General features: G+C 40.0%; 1 protein-coding gene across 2 annotated transcripts in view; it reads left to right on the top strand.

The window, feature by feature from the left end:
* The window catches only part of RNF130 (ring finger protein 130), a 101,460-nt gene extending 88,598 nt beyond the window's left edge, over positions 1 to 12,862 (top strand). The window contains exons 6-9 of one of the 2 annotated variants that reach the window (XM_082620225.1): positions 104 to 200; positions 1,952 to 2,156; positions 5,399 to 5,492; positions 12,675 to 12,862. In XM_082620225.1, the coding sequence (XP_082476351.1) occupies positions 104 to 200; positions 1,952 to 2,156; positions 5,399 to 5,492; positions 12,675 to 12,690 (412 nt within the window). In that variant the 3' untranslated portion in view covers positions 12,691 to 12,862. The remainder of the gene's footprint in view (positions 1 to 103; positions 201 to 1,951; positions 2,157 to 5,398; positions 5,493 to 12,674) is intronic. The other variant, XM_082620224.1, reaches the window with a different exon arrangement.
* The last annotated feature ends 670 nt before the right edge of the window (positions 12,863 to 13,532 follow it).

Raw genomic sequence — 13,532 nt, forward strand, 5'->3', positions numbered from 1 at the left:
TCTTGGTACCAAACAGACTAACTAAAAATTCCATTTCTTTACATTTTGGCCTAGGAGTTTTTTAGTATATAATTTGTGATATAATTCTCCATTTTTTTTATAGGCATGTTTTCCACAAATCCTGCGTGGATCCCTGGCTTAGTGAACATTGTACCTGTCCTATGTGCAAACTTAATATTTTGAAGGCCCTGGGAATTGTGGTATGTTTCCTATTTTATTAATACTTTTGTGTAGTGTTATCTCTAAGTATAACATAACGTAGCACAAGTGGATGGTTAAAAGTCTCACAAGAAAACACTGGCTTTCTCTGCCAGATAACCCTGTTAGTCCAACACTGCCTTTTTTCCCACATTACTTAAAGTCCAGCCCACCTCAGGGAACTTCTGGAAGAGCAGATAAAGAACTGTGCTAGTCCACTTTACAGCCTGCTTCTGTTGGGTGGTGGGTGTGTGATGAAGAACTGAGGTAGAGAGAAGGACGTGATTTTCCTCTATTCCAATTTTTTTTTTTAAGGAATAGAATGTAGACTTTTAACTCTGGTCCAGTAGTAATTTTTTCTGCATTCAGCATGATATAAAACTATGTCATCACTTATGTTCCTTCCTCTTGAATTTGGCTTTGCTCTCCTGGGCGTTGGTAATTGCAGTCAGTGAAGGTGGGCAGTGCCAGCCCTGGGCAGACCGTTGACAGCTGGGCAGGGGTTTTGGTTGGGTGCCAGCCACATAGGGCACTTCAGCCCTGGCCAGGAGAGTCAGCACTGACTAACTGAGGACCTTGGAGACTTCCTGCAGTTCCTTCCTTAAGAGAAGTGTATGTCCAGGATTATTGCTTTTTGGAGGAAAGTGAAATACTTTCTGGTCTCAAAAAAGAGTGAATGAATAATCTCCATATAGAGAAGAAAGTTTATTTTGACCCAACAGATGAATTCCTTGTTTTAGCTTTACAGATCTAAGTAGTCCTATTTGAAATATATTATCAGGTGACAGTTTAGATGTAATCTAGTTAGGTAGTGATGCCCCATTTATCCTCCATCTCCAGAGATCACATCAGTGATGTTGTAGTTTCTTCACCTCTTCACCACTGACACTGGCCTAGGTAATTCCTTCTGGTGAGGGCCATCCTTGAGACTGTCTAGCAGCATCCCTGGCCTTTCATATCCACTTTTTAGTTGGTAGGCTTTGACCCCACAGCAGCTCTGTACCTCTTCTTCAGCATTAGATGCTTAGGGTTTTTTTGTTTTTATTTTTGTTTTTTGGTTGCACTGGGTCTTAACTGTGGCAGGCGGGCTCCTTAGTTGTGGCATGCGAACTCTTAGTTGCGACATGCATGTGGGATCTAGTTCCCTGACCAGGGATTGAACCCAGGCCCCCTGCATTGGGAGCGCAGAGTCTTAACCACGGCACCCCCAGGGAAGTCCCAATGCTTAGGTTTTGAAACATAGTTTTCTTAGAGTTCAAAAGTTTTTCAACGTTGATCTGCTCTTGGTTGTATGCTTTACTTATGTTTAAAGATAGAAGATATTTAAAAACTGACTAGCAGATAGATGGGGGTATTACAGAGAAGTTAATAGGGTGAAAGGATATTTTATGTCACCTGTATTAACATACAAGCCAAAGTGATACACTACACTGTTTGTCAGCTTTATAATAATGAATCCCTCTGCCTGTGAGCCATGTCCACAAAAGGTTGTCACTTTATAAAGATGAAGTATTCAATTTTCTCAGTTGTGCAATGGATTTTGGCTTTCCTTAGTACCATTTTGGGGAAGAAATCATCTGTTTCTTTTGAATAAAAATTCTTGGATGAGAGTGGGAGGTGTAGATGGGGAGAGAAATGAGAGGAAATCACCTGGAAAAAACTTGGTAAAGTGCAACAGGATGTCAAACATTTAGAATTGTATAAAATGATTTGTTAATCTTACAAGTACTTTTAATCTGGAAATATTTTGCAGCCAAATTTGCCATGTACTGATAACGTAGCATTTGATATGGAAAGGCTCACCAGAACCCAAGCAGTTAACCGAAGATCAGCCCTAGGTGACCTCGCCAGTGACAACTCCCTTGGCCTCGAGCCACTTCGAACTTCGGGGATCTCGCCTCTTCCTCAGGATGGGGATCTCACTCCTAGAACAGGAGAGATCAACATCGCAGTAACAAGTAAGTGGGCCCTGTGCCCAGGGCACAGGACAGATTTGCTGCTGGTATTTGACATGTGGTGGAGAGTTGAGGCAGTCACCAGGGCCAGTGACTTAGTCTGTAACTGAGAAAGTAATGGTTACTTTTGTTAAAACAGGTATTTGGAATAACGAAACTTCCTTTATAATAAGAAGCTTGTGTACTTGTGTGCAGTTAATAGGGATAGTTGCCATTTGATGAGTCGTTGATCAGAGGTCTGTCTTAATAGCTGTTTATCAGCCTGATTTGAAACGATTGCATTGCAGACAGGGATGTAAGGTAGGACGTCAGCAGCATCTCAGGTGTGTCGTGTAACTGTGAGCACCAGTGGTCTCTGGTACCTAGGCTGCAGGCTACCTAGTAAAAAACTAATCCAGAATTTGAACCTAAAAATTCACAACTTTAGGAACAGTTGAGATGGCCAGCTGCTGCTCACTTTATTTTACACTTTGATGAAATTTGGTGTCTTAGCACTTACCTCTTTGGTATAATTGTACAAGAAGTGTGAGAAGACCCGAAAGGTAATCTACTTTTAAACAATGCTCTGGGCTAATTATGAACGTCATGATTGTTGAACTGTTGACGAGAAGACAAACAAATGCTGAGTGTTTTGATGGCCAAAGTGTGAGTGGGCTGGCAGGCGTGCAAGTGGGCCTCGTGGACATCCACCCCGTAACAAGCCGGCTGTGTTCAATCCATTCTTCATGTGTTATTTTCATCTAACAACCTTTCACCCCATCTTCCTCGTCACCACTCTGGTGCTGCCTTTTTCAGTATATGCTGTTGCTTACCTATAGCTTCAAGCCCTAACCCTAATGGGACTCCTCTCAACTCTGGGAGTCAGTAAAATGGATAAAGCTGTTAGAAAGAGTTTTCCCTTAAACAGTAAGACTTGTGTGGTCTATTCAGTTGAAGTATACATGATCTGAACTAACCAAAAATTGTTAGAAAATGATTTCCCAAGTTTTATTTTCTCATTTGCCTAAACTCAAGGAGACTTCATTCAGTTATAAAATAAGTAAAACTATTCTTTGATACAATTTGACTGATTTCTTACCATTCACCAATGGTTTGTTTTAACAGCATTTCATGTTGTCCTGCTTTGACATCTAGGTTTTATGGGCTAGATTTTTAAAAATTGATCTAGTAATAATAAAGGAGACAAAGGTTGTCTGTTTACTAATGAGTTTTTGGTAGGTCCTGCATTGATCAACATTTATTGAGCACCTACTACGACATAAAGTACTGATCCCATTATATTTCATATAGAAATATCCTTTCAAAATCTTACGTTTTGATGATAAAAATATTACTTCATGTATCAAATTAATCACCTTTAGCAGAATTTGTACATGTTAATAAATGAAACTCATGTGGTTAAATTAGACCAAAGCTACCTCTACTTTAACATCAAAGCTCTGTAGTGCCATAGTAACTACAGTGCATTCAACCAGCATCCACTGTTTGCAAGGCACTGTGCTAACTACACACTGGGGAGGACAGAGGTGACCGAGACCCCAGCTGCAGTAGGTCGGTGCTAAAATACCTCTGGGCCCATCGGGTATTATTACGACAGTGTTTACTTCTTTTTGGTTACTGATTTTTATAACTGAAATGCCATGCATGTATGGATGCTATATTCAAAATTGGAAACATAGACATAATTGAAGTTCTAAAAGTTAGTCTGCTTATCATGTATAAAAGTCTAAGAAGAAAAAAATAAAGAATGCTATGTTAAGCTTCTTGAAATTGATTATCAGCCATCTCTTAATTTTTTTAAATGCCAGTATATATTTTTTCTAACTTAAAATATATGTGGGTAAAAATGGTGGATCTTGCATGGGTTCTTAAATGTTTATTTTGACTTAAATAAAAACCTTGTAAATTCACTCTATTGATGAGGAATTTGTATTCCAAGAAGCCGTGGCTGCACTGTTATCTAAAATGAAAGAGTTTGCTGTGCATTTTAATAATATAAACCAAGGTGGGCAGAGAAATGCTCATAGAACAACTCAGCATCCTGGAATCCTGAAGAACAGTTCTTCTTAACCTTTTGAAGATCACAACCTTTAAAATTCAGTGAAAGTGTAATAACCTTTTTCTAGAAAAATTCCTAGGCACACATAGTTTTGCATAGATGTAGGATTCGTGGAAACCAGATTAAGAAACGCCCATGTTATACACAGCTTTCACATATAAACATTTGGCATTCCAAGTATAAATTTCTTCTCTGCATTATTGCAGATGTATAGGCAACTGTACTGTGTAACACTTTGTTAAACCAGCCCTAGTTTGTGTATATTTTAGGAAGTATAGTTAAGACTTTTTAGGAAGTCAGATTGGTTCTCAGGTTATTTTTGTGGTTCTCAGTAAGTACTGTTTTTGGAATGTTACCTTGATGGTACAGAGTTTGAAAACTTAAGGGAAAATATTAACCTATTTCCTGGATCTAGAGAGAAACTAGATAAAAACCTTTAGAGTTCTGTGTACCAGAGGTTTTCAACTCTTGGATGAGCCAAGAGTTGAAATAACCTACCTTGTGAATAACCTACCCTTTCTACTTCTGTTTAATAAAGCCAGAACAGCCAGTACCGCTTCCCAGCGGTGGGGTTGTGAAGGGTAGTTCTCTTCTTTGCAGGAGACACCAGTAAGATGTCCTTTTAAAATAAAGACTATAAGTAAACCCACTCATAAGCGAAAAGAATATAGATGTGAATGCCATGGAAGGCCAGCCTGCAGACTGCTTGGAGTACCCACGAGATCTTTGGGAACCACTGCTCCATATTTCTAAGCCTTCTTTAAGAATGAGGGACACAGCCATGCAGAAGTGACAAAATGAAGAAAGAAAGGTTATAAGTATGGCTAGTCCACTTTACTGTCATTTAAATTAACGATTTTTAAAACCTATGTCCATGTGCGATTTTATAAACATCTTTTTACTACATACTTTTTGGTGGCCACACTTCTCACAAACCTCAGGACTTTAACTGGAAGAAATGTTTGGGCCATGCTTTCCTTTCTCCCTTGCAGCTTTCACCACTACTTCCACTAACCTTCTCCACTTAGTAGCTCTCTGGCAAACCTCCTCCTGCTTCACTTCCTTGGGCCAGTCTTGGCTTACACCTCCGTTGACGTCTGCTTCGTTGCATTTGAGGGAAATGTTGACATCGATTTGACATAAGCCTTCTCCCCAGAGTGATTTCCTCCCTTTCCTTTGTCAACAGAAGAATGGTTTATTATTGCCAGTTTTGGCCTCCTCAGTGCTCTCACACTCTGCTACATGATCATCAGAGCCACAGCTAGCTTGAATGCTAATGAGTAAGTAACCAATTGTTTCTTGGATTGCATGTGCCAGATGATCCCAAGAAAATATGTAATTTTCATAAAGATCATGAGAATTGCCTTCTACCAATTTCATACTGATCCTGATGGGATCATACCTAGCAAAATAGTTTATTTCATGAACAGTAACACTGATTGGGAGTTCACCTTGCTCAGCAACAACTACTCACTTTAGAAAAGATCTCAGGGCTTTCATTAGCCACAAGCTTAGAATAAATCAACGATGGAACAAATGCCAAGGGAACCAATACAGTCGTAGTATGTGGAGGATGCCCATGTCCTAATCATAGACAGGATTAGCCCCACTTTGCTGTGTGCTCATCAGACTTTACCTGGAGTCTTATCTACTTAGCTTTTGGTGGAGTACTGGCACCCTGGCCTATGGTCAAAGGAACATGGTTGTTTAACCTGTGAGAAAGAAGCAATCAGAAAGACCTGTGACTTCCAAATATTAGAAAGACTGTCAGGAGAAAAAGAAAATAAGCATAAACTGTATTTCCATAGGACAAAATGAGGACCAAAGGGTAGGTTACAGGAAGGCAAAATTTCACCTTGGTAAAAAGAAGAACATCTGTCAGCAAGGCTACTTACCAGTGAGATGGTTTGCCGTCGGGGTAGGGAGTGCTCAGGACTAAGAATGCAGGTGGAAGGAAGCTGGGTGTTACTTGTCAAGGCTGTTGTCGGTAAAAGGTTTTTCAGAGGATGGAAAATTGGGCTGGGTAACAGTTGAGGTCCATTTTGATCCAATGGTTTTCCAAGAGTAGCTTTCCATGGGGGTAAGATAAAGAAAAGGTTTTATTGGCTTTATTTGTTTTGCTTTAAATTTTTGGCATTTACTGTAGGATATTATTCAGTCCTTTCTTTTAAGGAGTATTCATGAAAACTAATTCAAGATGAAAGCATCCCTGGGACACTGCCCAAATTTGAACCTGAATTGGTAGAATTCCTGTGCTCCCTATATTCAGTTATGTCCTGGCATTTTAATTGATTGATAAAAACCAACCAAGCTCATTTAATTGATTTAACTAAATACTCAGTCCAACTGTAGAAACAATGGGCAAGTAACCTCCACTTCCAATGACATGATTTTATTATCTCTAACCTGATCTTTTGGCTAGATACTTGTAAGAAGTACCCTTTGGCATCCTTGACATATTATATATTGGGAGGATGTCATGTCAGTTGGCATTCTTCAACCTTCAGATAAGTAGTCTCGGCCTCATCCAGCAGGTCAACAGCTACCTGCTTCTGTTGGGCCCACCTGATGCAGTTTTACTTCAACATAGCACAATGTTAATTGCCCAGATTCTGGAGTCAGGCATACCTGGACTTGACTCCCTGCTCCTCCATATTTTTCTTGTGAGACCTAGGCAGTTATATTTATCTGAAGCTCATTTTAGTCATCCATAAAACAAGAAGTAGGAGTACATCATAGGGTTGTTGTGAGAATTAGCATATAAAGTGCTTAGCACAGTGCCTCGTACATAATAAGTGCTCAATAAATGTTAGCCAAAACAATTCCTCTGCAATTCTTTCAGAGTTCTATGAATAAGATGGCCATCTGCCTTTATCCTTTGGCAAATGAATTTAATTTTCTTCCATGAAGTAGAATACCGAATCATAAGAGCTCATGAGTACCTGTGATTCAAACCTCAGTTTGGAGGGAAATATTTATTTCACCTGCAGCCACCTCTTTTGCTTACTCCCATACCAGCCCATCAAACTAGATGATAATGTAAGCCCACTTCTTTAAAATTTCACAAAACAGTGAAAACCAATCACAGCAAGTAGCTGCACACTGGGCACTTTTAGAGAATTATTAAGTAATTTAGTAGTCACCTTACTGCCACTCAGAATCAGCCAGGTGCTCAGTTCATGTATCAGATATTTTAGAGAATATGCTCAATAGACATGTTACCTGTTGAAGTTAGAGTTCCGCTCATAAATGCCTGCATGACTCAGAATCTAAGTCATAGATCTTAGATCCATGTCTTAGTCCATCCCTTCTCCCATTAGCCTTTGTAGAGGGTTGATACTGCAATTGTTCATTTGACTATTATTTCTGTGCCTTCAGTCAAAACCACTCTGAAGGACAATTTCCATGATTCCATTTAGAGAGAGAAATGAGAGAGAGAGAGAGAGAGAGTGTGTGTGTGTGTGTGTACACACACATATGGATGCATGAAAGGATGGTCACCAAAATATTAATGGTGATTATCTTAATTTAGTACAATTTTGGGTGATGTTTTGCTCTCCTGTTGTGCTTTTATGTGTTGATTTTTTTGTAACTGTAATTACTTAATTTTTTGAAAGACCCTTTTAATTGTAGGGGATTAAAAAAAGATAATAGCCGGGAAATCCCTGGTGGTCCAATGGTTAGCACTCTACACTTCCACTGCCAGGGTCTTGGGTTCGATCCTTGGTCTGGGAACTAAGATCCCACAAGCCGTGCAGTGCAGCCAAAAAAAAAAAAAAAAAAAAAAAAGATAGCCACTCTTACTCAATGTCTGTTTCCCAAAAATGTTGATGAAAAATTCTTGTGTGATTTTAATTCCAGAGAAAAGTTTATTTTAGCAAATAAATTTATAATTATTCTTCATTAATGACATCTTTGAAATCTATCTTACCTTTTCACTTTTACCAAAAAATTACAATCAAAGTGAGATTGCCTTTTCAATTTAATTGCTGTGTTTCAATTTTCTGGGTAACCTCGTCCATTTGTAAGATAGTCTTCTGTATAAATAGATTCTATCGTTTCACATTTTAATGATTTGTCTGGAAATTAGTAGTAAATTCCACCTTATGCTTTCTACCTACTGTTATAGTTTACTTTTTACTTTAGTTTACTTTTCTGACAGTGTACTGATTGTATTGTGATGTCAATAAGACCTTGACCCAGTCTAGTCCCTGGTGAAACCCTGTGGGCAAGATGAAGCAGTACTGGCCATACATAAAGGCAGGGCTGCGGAACCCAGGCAGGTCCAGGCCTCCATGGGTTGCTGCTCCACTAGGGGTGAAAGCACTCCGCCTCCCTCACTACGCTCTGCGTGTTCACTCAGGGCCTAACTCAGAGATCCATGAAAAGTCCACGTATCTGGGGTCGCCCCCTTCTATCGTGATGAAATACTATTTATGTAAGTACTCAACCATGACTACAAACAAATCTAGTGAATTTTGAGACTTTGCAAATTTAAACAGGATAGCAGTCAAAGAGGCAAATAAATGTAAGTTAAATATATTTGTACATATTAGCTTCCCGAACACTTGCTGTACCTAAGTAAGCAACGTTATTGAACTGCAGCTCCAAAGGAGGTTTTCTGCTCCACTTCATTATTCAGGTAAACCTTGTTAAATCCCAGCATTTACCAGCTTACGTTTCTATAAATCCATTTTTCCCTCAACATAAAAAAAGTAAATATTTATTTGAAAAATAATATTTGTTTTTATTTGAGGAACAAGTTATAAGATATGTGGATGATGTAGGAGAGATTTTGAGTCAAATGGGAGGTTCAGCTTGGTATTCTCTAGAGCCCTTTCTTAGTTCCTGGATTCTGATGCATAGAAATCACGTTCTGAGATTTGCAGAGGATTGGAGCCTAGGCATTCAAGGTTCAGAACAGTCGCAGGAGGAGGAGATGAATCTGATGTGGTTAACTTGATGAAATAACTGGAACAAATAGGAAATCCTGTAGCATAACTGAAGACCAGGAAGCCCTAGCTCTGCGGCAGGTCGTTGGGCCTCAGTTGTCCCCACCAGTGCTCCTCTTCAGCTGTCCTCCTCTGAGGTTAGTGGTAGAAATTTACAAGCCAGGTCAAAGGAACTGATGTTTCTATTTTACTCTCTAATCAATATTTCTGAATTGTTTTGCTCGGACTCTTTAAGAGGAACGTTGACATATTTCAGGATGAAAGAGTCTGAAAACTTAACATTTCTATCTTAGGGATGCTTACCTTAGAGGAGACTGGGGTGATGTAAGAGGTGTCCCCAGGTATTTGGAGGACTGCCAAAGATGAGAACAGCTACTGTTTATTGTGTGCCTACCGAGAACTTACTCTTGTTTTGGGCTCTGTTACTACCCACCTTGCCCCATTTAATACTCATAATGGTCCTGTGGTGACTAACCAGTGCATACAGAGGGTGATACTTACTGTGTAGCTCTGGAGATATCTACAGGGAGGTAGATTTCCATTTCATGTAAGAAAGAACTTCCTGCCAGTCAGAATTGTCCATCCCTGACATGGGCTGTGTTGAAAGCTAATGAGCTTGCTGGGACCTGCGTATTCAGACAGAAGTGACAAGGCTGAAGCTGTTTGGAGGCAGATCCTGAGTCAGGTAGAAGTCCTAAGACTCCTAGTTCTCAGAGTTCCTCTTGAATTGTCTGTCCTAAATGGTCCCTTCCTGGGAGAGATCAGAGCCCAAGGAGAGGGGTTGGGGTCTCTGCTGGCTGCCTCCTTTAGAACCTTCAGGGTCAAAAGCAATGTTTTGTTTGTTTGTTTGTTTTTAACTTATTTATTTATTTTTGGCTGAGTTGGGTCTTTGTTGCTGCGTGCCAGCTTTCTCTAGTTGTGGTGAGTGGGGGCTACTCTTCGTTGCGGTGTGTGGGCTTCTCACTGCCGTGGCTTCTCTTGTTGTGGAGCACGGGCTCTAGGTGCACGGGCTTCAGTATTTGTGGCTCACAGGCTCTAGAGCGCATGCTCAGTAGTTGTGGCATACGGGCTTAGTTGCTCCGCTGCATGTGGGATCTTCCCAGACCAGGGCTTGAACCCATGTCCCCTCCTGCATTGGCAGGTGGATTCTTAACCACTGTGCCACCAGGGAAGCCCAAAAGCAATGTTTTTAAAACTATTTTTTTTACCATCTCCTACTGTAAGCAATACATTTTATATTTTTACCCAGTGCTCCCACATGTATAACTGAAACAGAAGTTCCACAGACATTTTCCTTACTACATCAGTATTCTCTGATCTGTTCTTCTCTGTGCTTTTTTATTGTATTGTTGTTAATGTTGGTCATGAACTCCTGCATTGATTTTATGATCCATTAATAGGTTACAGCCTGCAGTTTGAGAAACACTGATCTAAAGAATTTTGAATTTTTAGTTTTCAACCTAAAAACTTTTGCTCACACTAGCACACATCTCTGATTGTTTATTTTCCTGAGACAGCCTTTTTTGTAGCAATACCAGCAAAGATTTGCCCCCAGTTTGATCATGAATACTCTTCTTTGTCTTAGTATTTAGTTCTTTTAGCCACTCTGAGCCTGAGATATATATATATATATAGATATATATAGATAGATATATATATAGATATAGATATAGATATAGATATAGATATAGATATATACATACATACATACATACACAGAGGAGTACCCTGAGGCCCAGAGGGGCTGAGTGACCCCCAAGAAATGCCATAGGAATAAGGGCATGGGATTCAAGCCCTGTATTTCTGGTTCCAGCTCTTTCCTTTACACTGCTTGTCTTTGACTACTCCGGTGAGCCATTTAAGGGCTCCAAATAATGTGGTTGAAAAAGATAAATTTGGTTTTCTAAAAACATGGTGACAAAAAGAAGATTACAGCAGCAGAAGCTTTGACTGGACTTCTGTCTTTGACAGCAGTCAATCTTTCATTTTTCAGAAGTGCCTTTAATGTTTGGCTGCATAGTTTATAATTTCTTAGGCAGCAAAAAAAGTAGGCTTAAAAATCTTTATTTGCCCATTAAAAGTCCTGTTTGCAGTTTTTCAGAGGAAATGTTATAAAAACGATGTGTTATCTTAAATATGAACTACAATAAACAAGTGTAGAGCCCTGTTTGCAGTTTCTGTGAATGGCCTTCACACCCAGCCTTTCATTCATTAGGCACCATCCCCCCAGTGTTTGAGGCACCAGGCCTTGCCCTGCAGGAGCCCTGGGGAAAGGGAAGGGGGCTGCACTGCTCAGTGCCCTGCACTGCGGTGCTGGTTGAAGTGACGGAAGAGCCAGGGAGTGCCTGCGGATCCAGCACAAGATGACTGGAGTATCACACAGACACAGGGGAACTGCTGCTTTTGCCCTGAGGGAGTTGAAAAAGGCTTCCTGGAGGGAGTGACTTAGAAACCAGGCCAGGCATAATTAAAGCACAAGGTGAGAAAAAGCAGAGCAGGTTCAGGGAGTTGTGTGGTTTGACGTGTCTGCTGTAGCTGGTGACGACGGTAGGCAGACTACAGAATTTGGACTGGTTTTTTTGTAACCAGCAGGTGATATCTAAGGCTTTTCAGCAAAAAGAAAATTGCTGATGGCTGAGAAGTTGCTTTCATGGTAGAGACTGGAAGCAAGAAGGTAGGTTAGGTGAAAATACAGAGCTGAAGGAGAAAGTCAGGACGATAGGGAGGAGATAAAACAGGAGATGCTGGAGAGTTGTGTGTTGACCAAAGATTAAGAGGTTTGAAGTATGGATCTGGAATTCTACCGGGAAAAAAGAGAGCAGAATTGAAGATATGATGTGGGAACCATAGAAATGAACCAGACTCTATAAGGGTTCAGGAACTAGGTCAGTCCCACAGTGCCAGGCTGCGGAGGGGGCAGCATTAGCCTGAGGGTAATGCAGGAAACTTCCAAAGATGTCAGGTACCTTCAGGCACCTGATTTAGGGACACACACACACACATACACACACGCACGCACGTAAAATCTGGAGAATTCCTGTAAGAAAGCCTTACGTCTCTGGGAGTCTGTACTCCTCAAATATTACTTCAAAATAAGTAATGACATGTTTGTTTGAGGTACAAAGCAGGAGCATATTGTAAAGACAGCAGCTACAGATTTCAGGGCACTCAGCATTTAGAACATGTGTTCAAACCAGGAAAAGTTGTAAATTGTACGACAGTTGTCCCTGCATTTTTAAACAAAATGCTGTTAGCCTGTACTTTTCCCTGCCTTCCTTTTGGAAGTACTAACACACTTTTAAGTGACTGAGCCGCTTGACCTCAGATCTACAGCTGCTGAGTTCAGGAAAATGCTAGTGACTTACTGGCTTTACCAAATTGGTCTGGGAAATACTTGGGGACAACCCCAGGCCACCATTCAGTTAGGCTTACTTTCTCTGTTATTTTAAAACATTGACAACTACCCCGTTAACTAATTCTTGACCTCTCTTTTTTCCTTCTATTCCATAGGGTAGAATGGTTTTGAAGAAGGAAAAGAATGCTTTCTGACTGATTGCCTTGAAGGAAAAAAGAACCTATTTTTGTGCATCATTTACCAATCATGCCACACAAGCATTTATTTTTAGTACATTTTATTTTTTCATAAAATTGCTAATGCCAAAGCTTTGTATTAAAATAAATAAATAATAAAATTAAAAGACTGTGTTGTTGCGTGTTATTCACCCACTTGTGTTTGGAAGGCTGATTTGGAGGTCACATACCCAAAGTTCATTTGTGTGTGTTTCAGAGACAGAACGTGCTCATACTCCCCAGGGGAGGAACAGTGATGCTGTTTCTTTTGGTCTTTTCAAGTTGGCTCCTGTTGTGCCCAGATAGGACCCAAGTGTGGGGACATCCTGTGTGGTAATGCTCCCTCGGGCCCTGAACTGAGTTGCTCCATTTTATTTTCTTCAAGGTCGCCATTCACTCTCTGATAATTTCTTGTTCCTTTGTTGGTGGTTGATCTGACTCCTCTAGAACGTCAGCTCCACAGCCGCAGGGACATTTAACTGTGTCACTTGCCACTGTATCTCTGGTACCTAGTAGAGTGCTTTGCACATAGTAAGTGCTCAATAAATATTTGGTGGGATGAAAGCATGAGTGTATGAAAAATTTTCCAAAATACATAACTGATTAGTAATAAATTATATCTGTCCAAGATTTTTTTTACATAGTTTGTACTGTATTCTTTTAAAAACAGTGAATTCTGAAGTTGGATGAGAGCAATTTTACATGTATAAATGAAATTTTTTTGCATTACTTGTGAGGAAGTTGTTGAAATATTTTATGTTATATGAATCTTATGCTTGAAGGGATTATCAGTATGTG

This window comes from Mesoplodon mirus, assembly GCF_964341445.2.
Source record: "Mesoplodon mirus genome assembly, chromosome: 5".
Lineage (NCBI taxonomy): Eukaryota > Metazoa > Chordata > Mammalia > Artiodactyla > Ziphiidae > Mesoplodon > Mesoplodon mirus.